Raw genomic sequence first — 26,605 nt, forward strand, 5'->3', positions numbered from 1 at the left:
TTTAAAGGAACTCAGGCTTTCCGCACTCCAGTTTTCTCGAAGTTTGTTCCAGATAAGTGGAGCATAGGAACTAAATGCTGCTTCTCCGTGTTTGGTTCTTGTTCTAGGTATGCAGAGTAGGCTGGAACCAGAAGACCTTAGTGGTCTGGAGGGTTTATACACTGATAACAAGTCTGTGATGTATTTAGGTGCTAAGCCATTGATGGATTTATAGACTAACACAAGTATTTTAAAGTCTATTATCTGAGAGACAGGGAGCCAGTGTAAGGACTTTAGAACTGGGGTTATGTGCTCTACTTTCTTAGTCTTAGTGAGGACGCGTGCAGCAGCGTTCTGGATCAGCTGCAGCTGTCTGATCCACTTTTTAGGCAGACCTGAGAAAACACCGTTGCAGTAATCAATTGGACTAAAAATAAACGCATGGATTAGTTTTTCCAGATCCTGCTGAGATATTAGTCTTTTAATCCTTGAAATGTTCTTCGGGTGATAGAAAGCCGACCATGTAATTCTCTTTAGATGTTTTTGGAGTCCATCACCACTCCCAGATTTTGGGCCTGATCAGTGGTTTCTAGCTGAAGCAGCTGAAGCTGTGTGCTAACTTTTGATCTCTCCTCTATTGGTCCAAAGATTATTACATCGGTTTTGTTTTTATTCAATTTGAAGAAAATTTGGCACATCCATGCATGGATTTCTTCTAGGCATTTACTCAGTGCTATGGTGGATTTCGTCTTTTAATATTGTCAAGGTGGAACCCTGTTTGTCGTAATAACTGCAATCACTGCCCAAAGAACGATTAGTTCTAGAATGTTTCACTGAATCACAACAAGTAAGGCCAAAGGAACTTTAGTTGAACTACTCTTGGCTCCTACTATCTTTTTCCAAAGATCTGTTTATAAGACTTCCTAGAAATGGAAGAGCAGCACACACACCATTTCTGAACTGGTTCATAGTCACCTGGTGACATGGTGATGTAGAGCTGTGTGTTGTCTGCATAGTTATAGTAGCTGATGTTGTTTTTTATGATCTGAGCTAGAGGGAGCATGTAGATATTGAATAGGAGGGGATCCAGGATGGACCTTTGGGGAACCCCACATGTAAATTTTGTCATCTGGGATGTAAAGTTACCTACTAATACAATAAAGTCCCTGTCCTTTAAGTAGGATTTAAACCAGTTGAGAGCTGTACCAGAAAGGTCGACCCAGTTTTCCAGGCGTTCTAACAGAATGGAGTGATCGACAGTATCAAATGCTGCACTGAGGTCCAATAGTACCATAAATAAAGTCAGACCTCTATCATTTGAAGAACATTTCCATGTTTAAAGGACTAATTTCCCATCAGGATCTTCAAAATCTCATCCAATCTTTCGTCAAATTTATTACTTTAATAGTGTCTTAACAGGTCTGCCTAAAAAGTCAAATCAAATCGCCACAGCTTATCCATAATGTTGTTGCTCCTGTTCTCACTAAAATTAATAAGAAAATAGAGCACATCCCCCTGGACCAAATGTATCAGACGAAATCTGACTGATGGTGGGTTGAATGAGGACTAGAGCTAGAGAAAACTTTTCTTTTAAGTTCTAAAATGCTTTGTCTGCTTCTGGTGTCCAGAAGAAAGTGATTTTAGAACATTTCAGACCAGTGAGAGGGGCAGCAGTGTGGCTATAGTTCCTGATAAAGCATATGTAAAGATTAACAAACCCCAGGAATACCTGCAGTTGCCCAAGAGAGTCTAGAACTGGCCATGCAAGCCCCGCTTTAAGCATCTCCTGGCACCTGTCCGCCCTCAAGGGCAAATCAAAGGAAGATGAGGAATGAAACTCATACAACTCAGCTTTGAAAAAGCTGCTTTTCTAGGAGGAAAATCAGCTGAAACACCAGGTGGACATGTGTACAATAACCAGAAATGTCCGTGGAGTATATTAGGATGCCATCCGGGTAGACGAAAACCAAGAGGTTGATGAAGTCACAGAGAATATCATTCCTTAGCGCGTAAAAGGAAACCACCATACTGACTGGCCTCAAAGCATCATGGTGTGCAAAGCTTTCACACAAACCTTTACAGCAAGCCAGTTTTTCTTTTGCCTCCGCTGTTTTTTGTGTGTTCAGCATAAAATGAATCTAAAATTGAAACACTTGCGAACATAATTGAATATAACTTTGTGCTACAATATTTACCTCACTGCACATTAGATCGCACAGAACTTACAGACTGCGATATGAATTAAAAATTGTTTGCTAATTGTAACCTCTTCTTCAAGTGACTGTTTGTCAATCTAATGCCCTGAGTATCACTCTCTAGACAGAAATAGGCCAGAAAATAATTACTTCAGAGTAAAGGAGTTGGGCAAACATGATTCAGAAGTCAGAATAATAGCATGTCTGAATCAGGCAGCATTATGAAACTGTTATGGTTGCCTTTGGAGAGTGTTATGTAGTAGCTTTTAATATAAAACACAATTACTTTCAAGAATTATGGGAGTTTTGCTATGTCCGTGTGGCATGAGAATTACTCACTGTCACACAGTCTTTGTTGGGAGTCTCTTTAAGTCAAGGTCACAGCAGCTTCAGTTGAGGGTTTAGGATTTAATCCCTTTTAAAATTAAAACAAGGTGACTGCCGTGGAGAGTCATAGTAAATATAGGATTTAACGTTTAGTGTAAATATCGCTTTTTGTTTTCTTTAGAAAACACTGACATTTTAGGACCAATATCATCTGTCAGGGTTCTATTCATGCGGGAACAGTTTGGCCTTCAAAAATAACTATTCGTACCGATATAAATAATACAACTGAAAGGGAACAAAATATACATATAACTGTTGTTTCATGAAAATGCACTTCATGGTACCAATGGATATTTTGTTTCTCCTCAAGCAGCCATGTCAGCTTCAATCAGAGATTGTGTTACTTGTGATTTTTGAAAAGTATTCACTTTGAAATCATCAAGCTGGCCGCAGGATTGCTGTGTCTTATCTGCTATGATCCTGGTGAGCATTGCTGGCTTTAAGAAGCTTTTCTCCCCTCAACGCTGCCACAATTCACTGTGCTACTTTCCGTGGGTGGTGAAATTTGACATACCACTTAAAGGGTTCCTTCTTAGCTTTCTTTATCTTTATTCATGCCAATCCCATGATGCCCACCAGTGCCATTGCTGTCCCTCTGTTGTCACATCGTACATCACAGTAATCTCTGAGGCTTTTTGTACACATTTACATTCTCGTTGTAGCAAAAATTTAGATCCCATCTTACAGTAGCAAAGTGAATATTTCCCCATTATCCTTCTCTCTGTGCTCAAACTAGATAAAACAGAAATAAACATCTAAAAAAAGAAAAGTAAAGAAACTGCAGAATATAATGGCTTGATTTTTATACTACGAAAATTATTACTTTCCACATCATTAGCATACAAATAGCAGCATTTCACTTCGCTTTGCATCGTTGACAGGCTGTCTGATAAGCCCCCACTGTAAAAGTTACTGTGGCGCTCCATCTGTCCACTCTGCCTGTGCATGTGGAGGTGGGTCAGACTTCATTTAAATCACTGCCAAATTGAACTCAAATTAGGCGGAGAAAAACCATAAACAACAAGCAACACCACTTACTGGGCTTAAAAGAGCAAAATAACCAACAGCTGAGGTAAAAAAAAGTCAAGAACTTGCCTTTGTGTTTATCACGTGATTGTTTTGTTTATTACAAGCTAAAAAATATCTTCATAAAAGTACTTTTAGAGCATGAGCTTTATAAAGTTTTAAAGAATTTATGAAATGTATTGTACAAATAATCCAACAGGCAAGACAACTTCTATATAATTGGGACAAAAGATCCAAATATATTGGTTCAGTGGTTATAAATACTATCGATAACCTTGTAGAAGTAGAACAAAAGTGTGAAATATTGTCTAACCATAAAATAATGAATGAAACTGAAGATCAACCAGAAATAATGTTTTAAAAACTATGGCGCTTTAAAGGTAACTATAGTTGTTAAACATCCTTAACACTGGATTACCTGCACCAGATTCTCCAGAGAGAAATATCCAAATATCCAAGCCAGAAATCTTGGCTTGGATATTTGTAACATGACTATTATGGTTCAGTGACCCACTCCTGAGGAAGTTAAAAGCTATATCAGCTGTGAATCAACTTCAATCTCTCCCATTCTGGGATACAGAACAATTTACTTATGTCTGTGGATCACAAATCATGATCTAAAATTGTTTTATTTATTTATTTAATTTTGCTTATACTCGGCAATAACTCTGAATTGTCTTTGCTTCTCTGGTGTGAAAGCCCCTATTAGTGTGAAGTGTTATTTATGATTTCAGAAGAAATTCTAAGGAAAAATTAACTAGCCCAGACTGTTAAGCCCTCTTATATCACTTGACACTTGACAAGTGCCTAGCAAAAGTATTCAGATAAAAAAACATTTTCTTCACAGTTTCTCAAATTGCAACCACAGACTAAATTGTATTTTGTTGGGATGATATTTACTTCAGTTATATGTAGTTATAATTCAGTTGTTTTATTACGGTAATAAAAATCTGAAATGTGGCTTGCATTTGTAGCAATGCTTTGCTGAACTACCTTTGTCTATATTTTACTAGCTTGGCCCTGGAGACGGCATTTCTTTCTTCTTTTTGATATTTTTTAAAATAGCTCAATCTCACTCAGATTGCAAAGAGAGCATTTGTGAGTAGCAATTTTCCAGCGGTATCACGCTAGGCTACACGCAAACTGACTCTTTACTGATTATATAACTCAATTCATATGTACATCATGCTTTTTTATTTTTATTTGTAAAAAATAAATCTATGATTTTCTTTTCCCTTCACAATTGTGCACCATTTTGTGTTGGTCTTTCACATCAAATCTCAATATAATATAATCCCATTTTTGGTTGTAATCTGACAAAATGTGGCAAATGTCAAGGGGTCTGTATACTTCAGCTATGCACTCTTGTGTCTTGCAAGGAAAAGATAGGAACATGGCTGTAGCAAGATGGCTTCCTAAACAGTAGGAAAAACTGGCTCACTGCAAGTCCTATACTAATTTAAACTCAATATCTGCTTTTACAAGCAAAATTAAAAAATATGCCGTCAAATATGCCGTCACAGGTTCAGATATGCTTGTGACATCTATGTCAGAATCTGCTCTTTGTGAATAGAAACCTTATCTGGGGGATTAGCGTCTCAGCATTTAAGTATGTTGTGTTAGAGATTATGAGATTACAGACTGGACTGCAAAATCGTTTACCATGGAAATTACAGATAAACGGACTCTAGAGGCACAGAGTCTGACATACTTAGATTGGACAAAATGACTGATTAGGGGAAGATGGGTCAGCTAGGACACTTCTGCATTATAACATGATCCTCTCCACCAATGTGATGAACAGAAGACTGATATCATGCTGGGCACGCCCCTGAATGGGTGTACACAACTGGTCCTACTTAATGTCTGTGTGAGGAATGAACGGGGCTCTCCGGCATCTGCCTGTCGCGTTGTTGTGAGAGCCCAGTACTGAAGCTGTAAACATCCCTCTGCCTTTTAGATTAAATATGGTAAAATATAGTTTATTACTACATAAGTCTTCAATAGAAACACCACATTATTCAGAAAAAGAACCCGGGGTGACCACAGCAGGTCAATTATTTAACAGTTGAATTTGAAAATAATTTTCTTTAAGCAAAACACTTTGTAACAATTCAAGCACAAGAATGTCCTCAAACAAAATCTTTTTAAAAAAACTGAGTGATTTTGTATATACAGTTCATGGCAGAGATAAGTGCAGAAAACTACTAAGCACTTAAAATCACACAGTGCATCACAGAAGGGCTTCTTAAGTCAACACTCAGTTCACTTGATGAAAGCCAACATGCTCTGGATTTTATATTAAATAAACAATGTCGGTAATTGTAGTGAATTATTGTAGAGTGGTCGTTTTATTTATACCCTTTATGTATATTGTGTGTTATATATACTGGAGTTAAATGAAATCCTTCTACCTGCCGCACACACATAATTTGAAAGTAATGTATCATAAGAGTGCCGCAATGAGAGAATGTAGTCAGATTTTTCTAAACCAAATCAGCTTGATTGTCGATTTATTGACATGTAGCTGACATACAGAGGAATCAAAAAAGCATTTTGTAGTGGTGAAGCAACTTTTTTATCCCAAGCTTATCATCAACTTCATTTGCCATTGCAACATTTGTACATTCTTTGCAATAAGCATATCTATTAGGGGGTAGTGGGTTGCCACTGTGCAGCTTCCAGGCAGCACTCTGAGGCTAAGGGTTGTCAAGTTGCCACAACCGGTGGTGTGGTGAGCTCGTCCATGTTCCATGTTATTCACAAAATGATAGATAATTTGGACATTAAATATACTAAGAAAAACAGATCACATAAAAGCTCTGGAACTGTATGATTTGATTGATTGTTTTCCTTTTATTAAAGGCTTAAGCACTTATGTACTGAACAAATGAAATAAAATAAGAATGATTGTTTTTAATAAAGTAGATGTTAGACAGGCTGAAAAGAAGAAGTATGTTTTGACCGTGTTCAGTGAAGGCTGTGGAGCAATCTTGGGTTTGACCAGTTAAAGTTGAAAGAAAGATGATGGATGACTTGAAGAGGTAGAAACCTGTTGTTAGTCACGAATCAGCCCGAAGAAAGAGGGAGATGCCTGTTGTTTGTCACGAATTGAGCCGAAAAAGGGGAAGAAACCAATTGACTGTGAGGACCGCTCCCTGTTGCAACATTAACAGGGACTTTTTGAGTTTTTGAGCTCACAATAACGGTTTTCAATGAACACATAAAAGTGAGATGATTTGGGTGTTCGGGGCTCAGTTCTCATCACAGAACACACGTTATACGGAGCAGAAGAAAAGAAGACCCAATACAGAAGTAAAAAGATCAACTGGGAGAGGGAGGACAATGAAGTAGCAGAAGCAGGGAACATGAAGAATGGCCAGACATAAGGGAATAACCTAACTAAACTAAAGAAGAGCTGGCAGAAAATAAAGACCTAACAGAAATACTGAAATAATAAAGAAGCGAAGCTAACTAAAACAGGAACCAAATCTAACAGGCACAACAATACACGAGATACAAGATAATAAACGAATGACAGAAATGAGGATCTAAAGATAAAGAATACTAAAAGTGCAAAACAATAAGCAGGCTGCAGGATCCCCAGGAAGCTACAACAAGTAATCAAACCCCTGGAGATCCGGACAACCTGAGCAGCATCTACATTGCTGCAGCGGAAACCCCTATCCATATATCCATCTCCTGCTTCATACTACCATCACTTGTAAACAAGACACGCCAAAATAATCAAACTCCTCCACTTGAGGTAGAGACCCACCTTCACACGTTTATTGTCACAAAAGCCAGATTATGACACCTGGAAATAAGCATACCCTCCAACCTCCCTTCCAATGCCTGGTTTCAACAGGGTGTGCCAATCTCCCAAGTCTGGATAAGGTTCACCTGTTGCTGTGGCCTGCTATCCTTTGATATTTACCAACTGCTCAGCCCCTGAGGCATATTGCCAAGGAACTCCATGCCAGGAGTCAATCACCTCAACAGCATAGCCCCCAGGATCATAGGGGTACTTAAACCCTTCCACCATGTGATTCTTCGTAGGGGTGACAGGTATTTATAACCTTATATTGCAGCACATTTAATAAATCTTTAATAAAATATTTGTTTCACCAATTTGAGCAAAATCAAATTAAAATTGAGTTTTACTTTAAAATCTGAGACCAATAAATAAAGGACTTTGTTTGTTTACACCATCAGTACCTCCACTTTGAGCTCCAGCCATATAGCCTGAGTAAACATAGTGCTTTAGTTTGGCTTAATTCCATAGATAAGACTCTCTCAGATGTTTTCTCTCACACTCATAGGGACACACATACAGCTCTCCCTGCTGGTGAAAGATTCATTAGTGTGAGGATGCAGAGATCAGCAACATTCAAATGGAAGTTGCTTCATATTTAACAATCTTTGGGGGAGAGCCAAGCCTTGTGGTCCAATAGTATGCAATTTTCATCAAGGTGATGTGAGATGATTCATTAGATGCTGAGAGCACTGCCGCAGAGAAGAGAACTCAAACCTTTTATTGCTTTGCTCTCTGCACTTATTTATACTATATACTACTCTGTGATTATTTCCCTACACAAACAACGCTTAAAAAAATATATAGATAATTAAATGTTTTTAGTAACATTTGTAAAATGTAACTAAAATAAAAATAGAATATGCAGAAGTTCTCTTAATAAACATGTAACAAGTAAAACTGTTATCATCATCATCATCATCATCATCATCATCATCATCATCATCATCAATTTATTTCAGACACAAATTGGTCCATATTGAAAACAGACGAACAGAAAAAACAATAAAGCACACAAAACAGATTTTAAACATGCATGGTTTGTCATTTGAAGGTTCAGGGTTCAACATAATCCGAACAGCTGCTCCCCCTTTCTTTTCAGAACACCACACACATACATATATAACATATTACAATATGCTGATTGGCATTCTCCTATACATGTGTACTGATGAATGGGAGAACAAGTGATAGATAATTGTTTGGATGGACCTGCACATTCTCTGAAAATCCAAAAAGCTGTGAATGCTTTCTTAATTGTTCAGTTAACGCTGAATCTGATCAGCTTTAATGTGAGTCGGCTCACATTCACAGCCTTCTTCACATCCTTGAGGGTTGGAAATCCAGAGCTTGTGACACCCCTGATTTATTTGATAAGTACATGTCAACATCAGCATAACAAGAAAGAAAAAAAGCATACTCCAGAAGCACATTTATATGCTGAAAATAAGTGCCAAGTTTTTTCTTTAGCAGTGGAAAATGTTTTGCTTCCCAGTTTGACATTTTATTTCCTTTTGGCTGTAGTTTGTGCTTGAAGAGCATCTTTCTACTGTGCTAAGCTTGAGCCCTGGCCCTGCACACACTTTTGGACTCATTGTAGAGAGTAAATATATCTGCAAGCTCGGCCATTTTTAAAAGCATCAGTCAGCTTTTCCAATGGATGAAGACTGAGCCATCATGTTATAAATTATATCACATTATTCCCTTTTTTCAGGAGATTTTACAGTGGAATTCAATTTACTTTGAAACTGCTGAATAATAAATGTTCTCAGTTTAAACATCAGGTTTTTAGTGGAAGATCACTCCAGAAAACGACATCTAAAAGGCCTCCCTTATTTCTCTGCGTCTTAATAAAATTTGGCTGATTTAGACAGATCCTGTCAGACGTTTGAAAATTATGCATGAAATGGCTAAAATGTGGTCACTTCTTCAAGTGAAGTCAGTTCCACTGAACCTGCTAAAAGGATGTTGCTTCAGCTGACACAGTCGGGATGAGGTTTGACAGTGACAGGATAAGACTGCCTCCCTTCATTTTGCAGCAATCTTACTTTATGCTCTCAAGAGGCCTCTTCTGACCCACTTTAACTGTATACTTGAGTGGAAAACAAATACTTGAAAAATATAATTTTCTCAACACTTGGATATTTTACAACGTTACATTATGTAGAAAGAAACACCTAATGATCCAAACCTATGCATTACTTTCATGGTGAAAAGTGTGAAAAGTGCACTTTTCCCTTCCGATCAGTGGTCAAGCTTTGCCTCAAGTGGAGGAGTTTAAGTATCTTGGTGTTGTAATGCTTTGCTTGTGGTGAATCCAAAGTTTAGCCAAACACGGAGCTGATGCTAAAAAAGGTGTTTATTGACAAAGATGATGGATCCTCCAGATAGACAAAAAGGCAAAGGCTGGGACAAACTCAAAAACAGGACAGATCATGCAGGGCAACAGACAGAAAATATAAACAGAGGCTGCAAGGCTCTTACCAGGAGGTAGCGGACAGGGACAAGAGGAGATATTCCGGCAACTAAGCAAAAACGAAGGCGGGCTTAAATAGGCAACAGAACAGGAGAGCAGGGCGGGGCTAGTTAACAAAAACAGGTGGAGGTGATAAAGGGAGCATAAGATAGATAAACAAAAACCTAAGGTAAGGAACGAGACTAAATGGACACGGGGTGAAATAAAAACTAACAACAAAGGCCAGATAACAAAAACAGGCTAAGCATAAATCCAAAACAAGAAACAGAAATAATCCTAAACTGAAAAAATAACCAGAACCACAACAGAACATTACACGTGTCTTGTTCACAAGTGATAGTAGTAAGGAGAAGGAAACGGGCCGACAAACTAGGGACTTTATCTGCTGGAATGCAGGTGCTGCCCTGATCCGTCTGAGAGGCGAGCCAACAAGTTTAAGTTCTCTATCCATCAATTCGTCCTGGACTCTCACAAATGGTCATGATATGGACTGAGATGGGAATAAAACGATACAAGAGGCCCTCCTGTCCACTGGCAGACCCAGAACTTGATGTAGGGACACCTCTATCTGTGGGACAACTGTGGTTCAATGGTAGAATAGGTGCCTTGTGATCGGTTATGTGTTAGATTCCAGCTTCGACGTGCCCCTGGGCAAGGCACTTTGCCCCAAATTGCATACTGATCTGCACATAGGTGTATGAATGTGTGCATATTAGTGTATGTGATTGTGAGAAGTTGGCTAAACTGGAAAAGCCCTAAATAAATTCAGCCCATTTACCTTCTACTTCCCCTATATTTGCAACTACTTATTTCCCTTTTGATGCAGTCAGATAACAGTTTAAATGAATTAATTCATGCTCAACATTTATCCAGTAACATTTATTATTCTACATAACCTTTGTATATGACAAATTACTGCACCTGCTAAGACCAGTATTCTCAATACGTCTATCTACTTAAATCTACTTGAGTCTTGAATTCAGTAAGAATTAGCTAACTCAGGTGGTGCTTTGATGGCTATAATATTGCATAAAATATTTGGTTTGCTTCTCTCGCTTTGGGAGACGTGTCTATGGTTCGGAGCAGCACATGAGGAAGAAAAAGGTCTTGCTGGTAGCCTATTGAAGCAGCAGAATACAGCAGCCAGGTCAGAAAGCTAAGCAGCTTTCTGACCTGGCTGCTGTTGAGGCTTAGAGTTTGAGACATTTTTTTTCTGGGAGCCCCTATTCTTGCAGCAACACAAAAGCTCATGATGAAACGCTGTTGTACAGTATTTCTGGAATGTTGACAAAAAATATATAACACAGCCTGTATTGTAAACCTTGCGCTGAAACTTTGAACCCAACTTAAATGTTGTTTTGTGAAACATTCCATCCCTCTTCCTTCTGTAACATAATGTGAAATTTTGACATTATATATATATATATATATATATATATATATATATATATATATATATATATATATATATATATATATATATATATATACACATCAAATAGAATCACAAAATATCCTTTAAAATGTATTCATGTTGTAAGTACTCTACAAGTTAAATACCTTGCAATCAGAGCTTTTTTGTATACAAGTACTTTTTTAACCCCAAATTAAAAGATGTCTATTTTTTCCCCATAGGATATTTCCAAAGTTCAGAGAATTGTTACCTCCAGTAAATCTCCCATGAACATCAGTGAAATGACGAGGGGAGAGAGTGTCGGAGTTAAAGAGTGCCAGATGGAAAAGGTGAGCTGTTGGAGTAATTAATGTGTAATGGCCTATGTGGCCACAGGGCTTGTATTCATGAGATTCATCTTTTCATGAAATCCTGGCTCCCTCATCGGAAATCACATCGACCAATTTACTTCAAGTGCCTCCCTTAGGGTTAATAAATTGGCTAATTTAAAACAAGATCTTCAACACGTTTTACCTTGGTGATGACCTTCTTTCAAAATTGTATCTAGTCCTCCTTTAAAAGACATGATTATTTTTGATTTTATTTGGACGTATTTGAAAAGGATTACAGCCTAGTTGGTGTGTATTTTGAATCTAAATTGACTCCCTCCTAATGTGTGCAGATTAATTTTTTATTCATCAAACAATTTAATAAGCAAAGGATGAATGTTTACAGATCCAATTTTATGAAATCTAAAAAAACATGGTTCCATTTTTGTGTTCATTTATTTTTGCTTAGAGCTGGTACCTAGCACATATTCTGAGTGTTTTTAAAAATACATTAATTCAGTACAGTAAACAAGGACATTAATCTTACAGGAAAGGAGATGCACTGGGTCAGATTTAGCCACCGGCTAATTTTCATCTATAGTCTTTAAGACAGGATAAATAAATAAATCCCCTATACATGAATTTGTGAAAAAAAAAAAAAAAAAAAAAACCTAACATCCTACTCTGTTGACATAAATGCATCATCATCATTATTGTCATGAGAACAATAAATACAATCCTGAGTCCATGCATGCTCGGTATGAGGGATGGCTGCAAAGTCAGCAACACTTTGCAGGCGACTGTCCACAGTCACTATGCTCTCTTTCAGGAGGAGTGAATGTTGTAAGTCAATGACTTGACCCAATTTGCTAGGTTTCCTTGGATAGGAAATGTTTTAGCCAATCTGTCTGTATGATTCAATAGAACTGACCTGCCTTGCACTATATAAATCAAGTGGAACTGAATGGAAAAATTTTAAGTGCTCCCTGGACCTGTTTTTTTTTTTTTTTTTTTTCGAATGAGCAGCTTATTTGGAATATAAAGAATTAATATTGGCAGGATCTAAGAAGAGTAAATGGATGTCCATTGTTTTAGAGTGTCTCGTTGGGAATAATCCTTTTCTGACATTTAAGAGAAGGTAAATAAGTTAGGAATTAGCCCCCTCCCAAAAAATGATCAATAAATTTCTTCTCTATGCCATGTTAATTCTCACCTTCCATTGCTCCATCTTTGCAGACAACAAACATTTACACCTTGGTTGAAACAAAGTTTAACTTTAGTATCCATTCAACTCTGATTCTACTTATTGTTTGATTGTGTTTTCAGCTGGGGTTTTTTTTGGGGAGGGTTTATTTCTGGGAGATCGCTCAACGTTCACCTTTTCTTCAAGGGGGGTTTGAGCTTAATCTGCTACAGTACCTTCTTTTCAGCTTCTGGCATCATGATAAGTCTTGGCTTCAGTAAAAAAAAAGAAAAAAAAGAAAAAGAAAAATCAATCATGAAAGACACTTTGAAGTCACTTATCAGGCAATACAATTAACAGGGTAATTATAACCTGACAGACTTTAATACCACAGTGGGGTCACTGGTAATACCTTCAAACCCTGGCTGTCACTATGGAGAAAATAAGATCTCTGCAAGTAGAAATATCATCAGTTTAATTTTATCCACACAGAGGTGTATAGGTATAATTGCAATTGCAATTGTATTTGTCACTATTTTCCCTAATAATTTAGAAAATCTTATTAAAACCTACATCAGAAAGCCAGAAACTCAGCTAATCTTTTGTCAATACTCCGTCTAATTGCTCTGGAACTTGATAGAACTCTCCTTGTGTATAATTGAATTCCCTAGAAATCATTAAAAGGGCAAGCACCTATATATGCGAGATGTCACAGCTAAAATTGTGTGTCAGAATTACAATCAAGCAGCGGTGCAGCAAAAATTTGCCTGGGGAAGACCGAGTCAAGACACAGATCTGCAAAAGAATACGACAGAATGTGCTATATTTATCTATATTGACAGAAACGTATCCTAGATCTGGTTACCCTGCTAGATTAGGGCAAAAATGTATTGGTCAGACAGGCATTTCCTACAAGTCAATGCTAGCTATAAATGAAATCCACTTTGGAGAAGGGGAAACCTCACAGAGCGATAGCCATTGATGCATTATTTGACCAGTCGGGCCTTTGTGTTAGAGTGGCCTGGGAGAAGCCATTGCTCTCTAAAAGACACATGAGAGGCCACTGGGAATTTGACCAGAGCTAGCCTAACACCTCTCAGACTGTGAGAGGCAAAATTCTCTGTTCTGATGAAACAAAGATTGAACTATTTGTCCACAATTCCCAACACTGTGTGTGGAGGAAACAAAGCTGTGGGAATCATCTATTTAATACCATCGCTACAGTCAAACAGAAAAGCTTGTTGTTTGTTACCTTTGTAACTGAGCTTGGAGGTTGGTACACTTGGATGCAGGAAATTAAAGTGAAATGTTGGGTTTTAAATATATTATTTGGATCTTTGTTGTGTTTTGTTTTATTTTAAGAAAATATGAATTCGTCCATGTTCATTTTGCCATTAAACAATACTTGAAAATACAAAGAAGAATAAGAAGAATAACAATGTATTCTCCTTTATTAAATCTATAAATCTGAAAACATTGATTGGGGAAAAATCTCAATAATTTTAATTTTTATTTTATTTTTGTCTAGCAGATCAACTATAAGCGTAAAACAAAGTTCTGTGTGGGGGTAAAAACAAATGTACTGTAATGGTGGGTATACTCAATGCTCACTGATATGGGTGTACTCTCTTCAGTAGTTTAAACTCAATTAAACAGAATGATGAAAAAGATGAATCCAGAACAATGTTCTGACATAGTGTTGTTCTCCTCCTATAGACCACAGGTGAATGCTTCCAGAATCAGACGGCCGGATCAGCTCCAGAAAGCAAAAGCTTACCAGACATTCAGCAGGTATGTTTCATATCCTGCCATTCTTGTCATAAAGTACTCAGACTTGGTTAAATGTTAATTACAGAGACTTTTTTTATGCTGTGGGTTAATTTACTGCATCACTGAGTATTTGGTGCACTTCTGATGATTGGTATTTAGAGAGGAGAGAATGTAATTTATAGATATTTTTTAATATCCTCCATATTTAGACTGTTCTAGTTATTTACTTCAAACTTTAGAGGGCATGGGGATGAGATAACTTTATAATGCAATGAAAGTCAATTTTAAAGAATTCTGATTTAAGAAAGGCATCCGTAAACTTAACTAGCAGTGAAACTATTTGTTACCTGACAACCACTAACTAAAATAAATGAAAATATATTGCAAATAAGCAACTAACCTGCATGATATTGCTAAAAAAAAGACTACCAATCCAGTAAAAATCGAATACTCCGTGTGCCAACGTCACCTACAGTGTGTGATTTTCAATGGTCTGCCAAAGTCTATGCATATTTGCCTCCGTCAATCTATTATTGAACTGAGTCACACCTGTTTGGCGGTGGCAGATGGCACAACAAAACAATGCATCTCATTTTAAATGCAGTGCAACACGCCCTAACTGAGCAACTGTCTTCCATTCCAAGTGGCAGACGTCCATACTTTGAAAACACAGGATATTTGTACCAGAATTTAGAATCATTTTGATCCAGATCCAATGGACATGTTTGACTTTGTTGGTTTGTTTTATGCTAGAAAACATATTCCTTCATGCTTGGTGTGTGTGTGTGTGTGTGTGTGTGTGTGTGGGTGTGTGTGTGTGCGTGTGTGTGTGTGTGTGGGGGGGGGTGGGGGGTGGGGGGGTGGGGGGGTGGGGGTGGGGGGGGGGGGGGGTTCAGTGTAGAGAAATACGTGTCTAATATCTTACTTGTTGGGAAAGTATGAAAAAGTCATTTTACTTTAAGAATTTGACTAACATAAAAATCAATATAAGTGATACATACAATTCCAGAGAAGCATATTTTTGTTAAAGGTATAGTTTTACAAGAAATCAGCATTGAAAAGGATTGGAAAGCAGGCAAGGATGTTACATGTGGGAAATGTTTTTGTTACAAAGGAAATTTTTTGAATTGGCTTTTTGAAAAAGCAAGTCTACAATCAGCTCTTTCCCAACATCCCTCATTCACAGCCTTTTGCCATTCAGGGTGTAGTAAACAATGTGATTAGTCGTTATTTGCATTCCGGTCCCCGCGGATCAATCTGCATTAAGGCGCTCCCTGTTTCTGTCAGTCTACCTTCATTATGTGTCCTCATGTTCGATTTATGAGAGTGAAAACCTAAGAGGCTTCCAGCTTGATGTGAAGATGTTCTATGAAAGGTGGAAAAAGAAAAATGACATAGGGGAACTCGGGACAGGATAAAACTGAGTGAAATTTCCATTCCTCGTGAACTATGAATGTTCAGACTTATAAAGAATTTAGTTGGGGGGGGGGGGTTTTAGTTTGAAAATACTTTTACTCTCCATGCATTGCTTGTAAAGATTTATACGTTAATGGCTTGAACGTTAAGATACCTTCAGCATCTGGTAGTTAAGTGTATTACTCATGCAATGCATGGTATGCATTTGAGAGTCTGACATTTTACAAGAAATACAATGGAACGTTCAAATATAAAGATGTGACATTGTTTAACAGTTGTTAAGCATGCAGCCACAAACTCACTCACACATATACCAAAAAAATTAAATTTTACTTTTAGCTCTAGAGCAGAAGTTATCATAGCTCTTACTCCTCCATTTATTTTAATATACATAACATGCAAAACACTGGAATTACATTTTTGTGATATTTAAGGGAAGGCAAGTTTATTTATATAGCAATTTCAGTAACAAGACGATTCAAAGCGCTTTAAAAAAGCATAAAACCTTTAGAGATTTAGAACATAGCTTTTTTTAATTGCCTTTCAGAGATTTCGACACATGCTTCAACAGCAGCCAATCAGTCCCTGGTGTCAGAACCATAAGTAAGATTCCACCTTTTGCTCCCCAAGTTAATCTACAGCCATGGCAACTAACATGCATCAATTTGGGATTCTATGAACTAAACGAAAATGGATAGTGCATAGTTGTGAGGTGGAAGAAAGAGTATACATGGTTTTATTTTATTTTTTTCATTTTTATAAATGAAAATCTTTGAAATGAAGCATGTATTTACATTAATCCTTCACATTGCTAGCTCTTTTACTCGTATTAGCCCGTAACTAAAATCCTGTGTAAGTGACTGCATACAGCAAGGAATGCAGCAGACAGGTCAGGGGGAAAAGACCTCTGGAGAAGTTTAAACCAGGGTTAGGTTATAAAACAATTTTAAAATCTCTGAGTATACACAGCACTACTTAGTTTATCATCCAGAAAAATAGATTCTGGCAAAAATGCCAACCTACCAAGTTATTACTGTCCACCCAAACTGGCTTGCTGAAGGCCAGTCAATAGTGTTGTTGTAGCTCTGGAGCAACTGTAGTGATTCACAGCTAGGTGTTTGAATCTGTCCTGCTCTAGTGGAGTTGCAAGAGGAAAGCCATAGTGGGAATAATAGGAGGTCAAGTTTAAAGTTTGCCAGAAATAATGTAGCGGACACATCAAACATGGCAAGGAAAGTGCTTCTGGTAAGTGAGCCAAAAAATTTGAATATTAGCCTGTATGCAAAATGCTACATGTGGGCAAAATTTGCCACTGTACATCATCCTGTACACAATTCCCACTATTAAATATGATGGTGGTAGCATCATACTGTTGTGGAAGCTTTTTTTTCCACCAGGTACCGTACAGGGAGACATGTCAGACATTACCTGAAGCTGGATTGAGCTATACATATGACTTCTGTCCAAAAATTGGTGCAAGGCTGCAAAAGAACAGAGTAGGTTGGAGATTCACCTTCCAGCTGGGCAGCAATCATAAATATATTGACAGAGGTACCATGTAGTAGTTTAAAGTACTTTTGTGCATTAGAATGACCCAGTTAAGTCTAACCTCTGACTGAGCTTTAGCTAACAGAATGGACAAAAATGTTGGTCTCTAGTTGTGCAAAGCTGAGCAAAATACTCAAAACACTTAAAGCTCTTACACTTATAGCAGCTAAGGGTATTTTTACAAGAAATATTTACTAATGGGGCTGAACATAAACGCACAACCCACTTTCCAGGTTTTTTGTGTAGTAAAAAAGGAAACCATGTGTTTTTTTGCAGCATACATCACAGTTATATGCAGTTATTTAACCACACAGGATCAGTTGCTTATGTATGTAAAAAAAAAAAAAAAAACACTATCTCTGAAGGAAGATTCAGCTTATGAAATGATGGTACAGCTGCTATATGTGGCCCAAATCGTGAAACAATACTTAGTCAGATAGAATTCTGACCATGTACAACTCAGTTTGACTGCTGACACTGGAACAGCTACTGCTGAAAATGTGTTTAGAGTTCTTATTGAAAAATAAATGAATAGACTACTTTAGCTTAGACATTTATGGATATGCTTGCAGACATTTCCCTGCTGTTGAAAGAGAGATCTAGAAAAAAAAGAGATTTTTTGTGTGTCAAGGATCCAAATAATGTGCATCAAGTGAAAGATCACATTTCCAGCAGAATTAGGTGAGAATTAGTTGCACCGGTTCTTTTCAGTTTATATTTCAAAAATGAACTAGGGGTTTACCACTCATTAGTTTATGTATTGAAGTATACTTTTACACTATCTGTACACTATAAAAAAATTAGCATTCATCTCTGACAGGAACTAAATCAAAAGTTGTTAATTAGTCTTTTTTTTGGGGTGTATTTTGCTTAAAGACAAACACTGAACCTGAAGCCCACTGCCAAGCAGAGTCATATGTAACCGTTTCTGAGGAGCCAGAGAGCCTTAAGGCGTTCTCTGAAGTGACACTGGTGAACACTAAACAGATGCTTGGAGAATTGTTTTTTAGAGTCTACGTGCAGTGCTTCAACATGTCATTGCCAACCATGACTTAAATTATTAAAATGTCAGAGAAAGCTGCTCTGCATCCTGAGGAGGAATCAAAAGGAAGATTAATAAAAGTTATCTTTTAATGTGTTGAACTGTAAGCACACAAATTAGAGAAGTGCATGCCTTCAGACCCCTATACCAAAGTGACATTTTTAAATGTGTGATGTTTGCATGTTGCAATGTTCTTTCCTCTGCTGGGAATTATTATAAAGAACTTCTGAAGAGGTCTGTTTAATCGTGCAACAGCATGAGTAGTGCCCTCTTTTCTTAGTCAACACAATTAAGGACCACCATAATTGCAAACATGTAAGCTTTGGATTAAACTCCTGCAACATAATCAACACTATTTTGTGTAAACCTTTATGATTTGTCATAATACACACTGAAAAAAAACTGTACCATTAAGAAGAAACACAGTCATACATCATCAACTTGGACATTCTCCATCATACGCTAAGAGATGTGATGGTTAAGCTGAGTGCACTACATTCAGACATATGCAACCAGCAAAAAAACAAAAAGGCAGCAAGAGTTTCCAAATCAATAATTTATGGGTGAAACACTTCTCACCAGCCATAGTGAGGTACACAGCAATGCACAACCTGTTATTTATCTAAAGGAGGCATTCACCAAACAGGAAACAATACCACTGGCCTCAATGTGGAGCTGTTAGGAGAGATCTGTCCATACTTACCTTGCCTATAAATGTAGGAACTCAAACATGTATCATACAAAAGATATTTACCATCAACAAAGCCTGAATTAATATTTAAAAACTATTTTGAATTTAAGAAACATTTTACATGCCATTACACTGCCGAGTATGACCAAATTAGTGAAGTAAAGAGAAAGAAATGATGCAAATCTAAAGGCCCAAGCTCTCATTTACATTGTGTAAAGTATAATAAGGTCTCATGAATACATGGATACAAACATATAGATACTGTATAAACACATCAGTATTTTCATCCAAAACATGACATTTATTATAAATGCATTGATAATGAGTCAAAAGTTGTCACATTTAATTTTGTAATACTACACAAGACCAATAACAAATAATTTATTTATTTATTTTATGTGGAAATATATATATGTTATTGAATTATTGTCCAGCCCTACCACCTACTGAAAATAATGTACAGGTACTGTACAATGTATGCACTCAATGTTAGGGATCAGACAGGCAAGAGACCCAGAATTGAAGCCAGACATGGTGTCACATTTTTAAAAGGTTTATTGACAGAGCCCGGAAAAATTATACAAAAGCTTTCATTCATCTGGCACTGTCTTGCTGTCTGTGAAGAGGTTATGAAGACCAGGAAACGGGTATGAAGAATGAACTTGATCAGAGAAGGAGAGGCAGGCACACAGGTGTGGTGCATGAAAAGGTCATTAACAGAGAGCAATGGAAGAGTCGCAGGAGGAAGACAGCAGACAGGCCAGATCATAAAACTCAAAGCTTGGTCAGGTCTCAATTTGCATGAGTTACAGTAGTCCATCAATCTGGCAAGGCATCAGCCTTCGACACTGCTGAGGTGTCAAGGAAGACCAGGTTGCTTTAACAGCTCACCTGCATTGTTGACTTTTGGTGTCTCTCATCTTCCGCCTCAAAATAGCTCACATATTGTCTAGGGGGTAAAGGCTAGTTTACTGGCTAATCTAGTACAGTGAAACCATGGTTATTAAAGCAGGTTCTGCTACTTTTGGCAGTCTGAGCAAGTGATTTGTCCCGTTGGAAAAGGAAATGTGAATCTCCATAAAGCTTGCCAGCAATAGGAAGCCTGGGGTGCTTTTAAATATTTCCAGGTTGATGACTGCTCCCTAAATCCTTACTGACTGCGGAAACTTCACACTCGACAGCAAGCAGATTGGGTTCTGTGCCTCGCTTCTCTTCTCCCAGACTCTATGATCTTGATTTCCAAATGAAATTCAAAATTTACTTTTCTTTAAAAACAAGACTTTTGAGCAGTAAGATGCATCTCATGCAGTCAGTAGTTCCGAAGCGGCTTAACACAAGAAATGTGAGTGTTGTCCTATATGGATATGTGTGTGGTGACTCTTAAGTCTCTCCCAAATGTATGAATGGGCTTTGCTTCAAAATTTTATGGTTATTCTTGCTTTGTCTACCACACGTTTTCTTTCCTCTGAACATTTGATTACTATCTTTCTGTACTATACCTATTCCTTGTGGCGGGTATGAAGCCTGCAAAGGTCAAGTCAGCAGTAAACTCCATGATCATGGTTTTCATTAGCTGCTAGCCATAATTTACAAAACTAACATAAATGAACAATGGAAAGATATAGTGTAATGTAACTATATGTTATACTAAATATATTCAGTTCACATTTTGAATTAAATTACTGGGGAAAAAATCTATTTATATCCTTTTTTAACTGAGATGTGCCTGTATAAGTAAGCTACCTAAATACCCTATCAGACCCCATGTCTACACTACTTCAGGGTGCACTTCAATAGTCTTTAGTCTTATAGAGGCACAATCTTAATTTGGCTCCATCAGCTGAAGTTGGGGGCTTCTGAGTAGAGGATGCTCAAACCCAATTAAAAGATTCAAAGATTCTTTATTGTCACCGCATGTTACCATGGTGAAATGTCTTTTTGCCCACTCCGGCTAAGAGTACACATAAGAGACAAACAAACAAACAAACAGGCCATGAACAAGGGTTACAGTGTTTTTCCCCTATTATAGCATTCAAAAGATTAAAAAAATATATATTAAAAAGATGAGGATTTAAAAGTTTGTATGAACTAGTTGTCCAACATGAGTCTCAGATAAATAATGAGGTAATAAGGTGCTATTGTGCAATGATTTGAGGCTTCATTTACAGAGATATTCTGAGATAATAGAGTACAAATAGGCAATAACATTAACGTGATGATGGGCTAGTAACAGTGGGTTGATTTTTAAGCGTTGGACTGCAGTCTCCCATCAGGGCGCAATAGCCTCACAGCTCTTGGGAAGAAGCTGTTTCTAAGTTTATTTGTTTTGGATGTAATGCTTCTGAAGCGTTCACCTGATGGGAGAAGGGCAAACAGCGCATTGCCTGGGTGGGTGGGATCAGTGGAGATGCGTCTGGCCCTTCTTTGGATTCGTTCTGCATAATTAGAGATGTTATATGTAGATAAAGGGTAATGGTGCTGAGTTTAATTAAAGCATTCGCTGTTTTCTTTATAAATTTCGTCATATTTTTTTAAATAAAAACATCTTTGTTTACTTTGTATAGACCTTTAGATACAGATAGATGGTTTGCAGACCACTAACGGCGAAGTGTGAGTTTTTCAGTGACATTTGCGTTGCATTTTCTATGCTTTTTCCCAGAATATTAGGTGAAATCTATACCTGATCCCTGATAGAAAATACCCTTGAAATACATCAAGATCAGACCTGTTCTTTGTACTGTACTCAAAACCCCTTTGAAACACAACAGAAAGGGGCTGATGTAGCTTCCTTATACGCTTTAAGGAAGCAACACCACCCCCATTTTTTTGACTTGTTCCCATACTATGCTTACAGCAGCTTTGCGCCTAACAAGTACTTTAGGATTGTTGAATAATTTATTATGTCACTGGTATCCTTAAGAATATCTAAATAAAAATTTAAAAATACATAATTGAATTATAATTAAAAAGTAATAAATACATAAACAGATAATTGACTGACCTATCCTTTCCAGTAATACAAAACAGTCATACTGTTTTAAAGCTTTTTTTTTTTTTTTCTTGACTGGTTTTGTAGTAAATATTAACACTACTAACTGGTACTAAACAATCTGGAAATATGCTCTATTTACTCCTAGCAGGTGATGCTATGTGAATTAATGAGTTCTTGGATTTTTTTGCCATTTAGAAGCCAGAAAATGCAAACAATACTGCTTCTGACCGGTCAACTCCTAAATGGCACTCCTAAAATGAGTCCACTGCTCTTTCAGTTCAAAAACATGGCACTGAAGTTGGCAACTGATTTGTGGCTTAAAATTATGCTGTTAAATGCCAGCTCATCCCTTTAACTGATCAGACTACAAATCATATGCCAACACCATAGTTGTAAAGATACCACCTGCCTACTAGTATTAATTAGTAAACTCTGAGTTAGGGCAAAATAAACAACTGTTAGTCAAACTCTTTGCATAACGTAATTGCATAATGTGATGAAGAAACTATGAAGCAAAACTCTCTTTATGTTTACTTTAGGTCAACCTTGATCGTGGCGCTTCAACACAGTAGGGAGGTTTAAGAACAGTGAATTTGATAAACAGTAGTGGGGGGAGTAAGGGCAGCATTAGCAGTTTTACACCGTTTGGATCAGCTACAATTAGCTGATTCAAAGTCAGTAGATACATACAGGTTTAAACAAATTTCCCTTTAGGTTTTCTCTTCTGATTTACCTAATTATATGTCGTTATGTGTTCGAGGGTGTCGGCTAACCCTTTTTACATATTCTTCAGGTTAACTTGAAAGCAAACTGGTTCTGCTGCTCTTACTTGCTGAAATTGGCATACGATTTGTGGCCTTGAATTTGGCAGCTGAATGAAGGACTGTTTTACTCAGTTAATTGCAGTGTTTAAAGCTTTGACAACAAATAATAATGTAATGTTAATGTCCTATGAACTGCAAGACTGGATGTTTGTAATTTATATGGATAAAAAAACATTTTTGAAAGATTGTGTGAATTCTGTTTACAGAAGTGCATGGCTGTATTTTTATAGGTGTGCTTTAACATTCTGGAAAAGAAGTCAACCTCCCTCCCAGATGGTGTTAAATATTTCGCACCTTGGTATCATAGAGTTTATGAATGATTTATCACCTTAGCCTGGTATTTGTACCTCATTGAGGGTGTTCCCAGCCTTAACTGGGGGGGTCAGCCCCACCCTCTACCCAATGTAATCCACACAATGATCACCTAAATTCTGCAGCAAGGAGTTCCTTCTGTCTTTCTAATGCAAACTTTTTGTTTTTATTCAACAGCAAAAGGGCCAAGTGCAGAGTGGACAATTTGACACAAAGCTGTCACATAACAGCAAGGATGCAGACGGAGAGAGCAGCAAAAAGACAAAGCCCCACGAATACAACTGAGCAGACGGCATGTCATCGCAGAGCAGGCTGCGTCGCCTGGAGGATCTTTCTATAAGAGCACACACTTGCGCACTGTTACAAGGAAAAAAATGTGCGCCCACACACTTTGACTTACACGCTCACTTTTTAAAACATAAACACACACGCAAAAACAGCACGACATATGCATATCAGCATTGTTAGAGAAAGCTGAGATACTGGAACTCTCAACAAAATTCAAACTGTCATCTGACAACCTTCATAGTAAAATGGCATGCGTTTAGATATTCTTTTCAAAGGTAGCAATGGCACTCGTAACTTGTTTCATGATTGTTCATTTGTTGTTTAATTCTCTGAGTTTTATTATAAGTGAGGACACTGCTTTCTAAATGTGTGATCTTTCTAGAAATACCCTTTGCACTGGTGAGGTCTGACACTGTTTCCTGTGATAAGTATATCAATTGACAAAAAAAGTACTCCTATTATTACTTCTACTACAACTACCACTACTACTACCCAACTTAGAATATTGTTTGTCACTCATTGTAGCAAGGTTAATTTACTCCACATTTTGAAATATAAAGGCTCAAGTTGGCTGGCCAACTGTTCAACATTTAATATTCAGCACTCTTTCTGCCTTTAACACTCCTGAGGCAAAGAGCCAAAGACTCACAATGGGTCGTCTCCCTGAGAATGTGCCATGCACTGAGTAGTAACTCCTAGCTACATGTATCTGTGTTATCTGACCTTCCTGTGTCCTTTAAATAAACTGTAATTTTCAGTAAATGTGTGAAGAATAAATGGTGATTTGTGGGAAAGAAATGAGTGAGCATGTTTGTGATCTAAGAAAAGAATCTCGACTCAGGTTTTGCACCCTCTGAATACTAACAGCTTGTCATACATTTCTGCATGCAGCTAGAGAGCTTGTAAGGGAGGTATCACCACATCTCTCAAAAGATAATGATCCATCTGCGCAGCATTCAGAGATATCTTCTGACAGAAATGCAAAGTACTAATCCTTACAAAGTCATGGAAATAGAATTTTTTTTCATGATGTCAGAATGAGTTGTTTACAGTTTTAACTCCATACTGTAAATTGGCATCTCTGGAGAATGTGGTTAACAAGTCTTAATGTAAATTAATCTATAGTTGCAACATCATAATCTTACACCAGAAATTTTAGAAGACCCCAGTCTTTAATTTGTGTACATTTCTTCAATGGGGAGAAACTCTTGTAAGAATCTTTTTTTATTTTTACTATGTGTTCAACAGAACAATCAATATTGTCAAAACGTTGTATAACCCTCTGTTGCCAGTTGGAAAGCACTTACTCTTCTCCACGTTTCTCAATATAGGATCACACAGAGATTCATTCCTCCTAGCACAGTCTACATCTTCTAGAATGCTGGGTTCACTCTAAATCATACATAACCTCAGCTCATCCTACAGGTTTTCTTTAGCAAGACAGTTTAGTGTTTGGTGAAGAATTTCTGAGTTGAGTCCCTTTTTTAATTTTTAAATCATTATCCGCTCACATTTTATTTTTTTTATTTTTTTTGCTTTTAAAAGTGGACTTTACTTTCCACTGTCACCAAATGCCTAAAAGGATGATGAACAGCAGCAGAGTTAACAACTCAACAAACCAGCGTTGCCACATGGATCACATCGACGAAGATGGGTTGTTGACAAATCAGTTACTAGACCCTATCGACTCAGTTTACTTAAAAAAAAAAAACTTTTTTACCATTTGGCAGAGATATTCAAAAGTCTTTTTTTTCCAGGTTTTCAAGTCTCAAGTGTTTTGCTCCAATTCCGAATCAGGTCTCAAGTCTCTAAGTATTAAAATAACTTTTTCTCACTAAATCCATGATATCAAGTGCACCTCTAACCCTGCATCACTCTTTGTAAGGATTCAAAACATGTACTTGTACTGTATATCCTTGGGCCTTAATTTACCACATGAACATTTAAGATTGATATTTGAAACATTTTAATATTTCTTAACCCTTCTAACCATATATATTGCACTAAATGTGTGGGCAACTGTGGCTTGATGGGTTGAGTAGTCGTCTGGCAATTAGAAGTTAAAGACGTAACTAAGTCTTACGTCTTTAGGGAACAAGCCTTTTTTGGCAACTTACTGTAAGTGAAATCTCAAAGTTGAATTACCATCTTGCCGTGATTGGAAAACCAAGATCAAGTTGTAATGTATGCTTTATTTCTCTATGATATTAAATTAATAATCTAAATTTGATCTGTATATTTTATGAAGTGCCTTTAAATGACATTTGCTATGAACTGGTGCCATGTAACTAATAATCTTTCAACCGAACTAAAAGACCCAACGACAGCCCATTTTCAGTTTACTGTGAAAAAAAAAGTAAAGTATCCAAAATGTCCTGGTATTTTAAAAAGCTTATGTTGTCATAGATTCTGTTTGCAGGGCCTTTGGATGAGATACAGACCCGTATTAAAGATACTGAAACATACCTAACAGCGAGGATTAGGTGGTACCCTGCATTCAATGTCATTCTCCACTCCCACCTCAGTATTTTGAGCACCTTTACTTTGGGGGTCCTTTCGGGCATCTGGGATTCTGGTTTCTTCGGTGTCTGCCTCGGCGCTCTGGGGGCAGGGCTATATTAATACTTTTCTGTACCCTGGGCAACAATATTCAATGGCACCTTCATTACGACCCCAAGATCACCATAATCTGTTAAAATACAGATTAGATTACCATAATAAATAGTAAATATACTCAATGCTTAAAATGTTGTCATCAAGCATATTTTGATCCACAAAATAAATGTGCATAGAACTACAAATGCACTACTTATCCTCTTGTCAAGGACAGTCACATATGATGCTATGAACACTAGACACGTGACATGTCTAGGATTATAAGTGGGGCACAAAAACTCAAAACCTACTGAGCAACTGATTTTTCTGTGATTAATACAACCT

At 37.3% G+C, this 26,605-nt stretch overlaps 1 protein-coding gene across 1 annotated transcript in view; it reads left to right on the forward strand.

Moving 5' to 3' along the window:
• luzp2 (leucine zipper protein 2) overlaps nucleotides 1-24,463 on the forward strand; it is a 222,369-nt gene extending 197,906 nt beyond the window's left edge. Inside the window, exons 10-12 of the mRNA XM_036128687.1 lie at nucleotides 11,513-11,620; nucleotides 14,499-14,573; nucleotides 23,555-24,463. Of these exons, the coding sequence (XP_035984580.1) occupies nucleotides 11,513-11,620; nucleotides 14,499-14,573; nucleotides 23,555-23,662 (291 nt within the window). The 3' untranslated portion in view covers nucleotides 23,663-24,463. The remainder of the gene's footprint in view (nucleotides 1-11,512; nucleotides 11,621-14,498; nucleotides 14,574-23,554) is intronic.
• The last annotated feature ends 2,142 nt before the right edge of the window (nucleotides 24,464-26,605 follow it).

This window comes from Fundulus heteroclitus, unplaced genomic scaffold, assembly GCF_011125445.2.
Source record: "Fundulus heteroclitus isolate FHET01 unplaced genomic scaffold, MU-UCD_Fhet_4.1 scaffold_108, whole genome shotgun sequence".
Lineage (NCBI taxonomy): Eukaryota > Metazoa > Chordata > Actinopteri > Cyprinodontiformes > Fundulidae > Fundulus > Fundulus heteroclitus.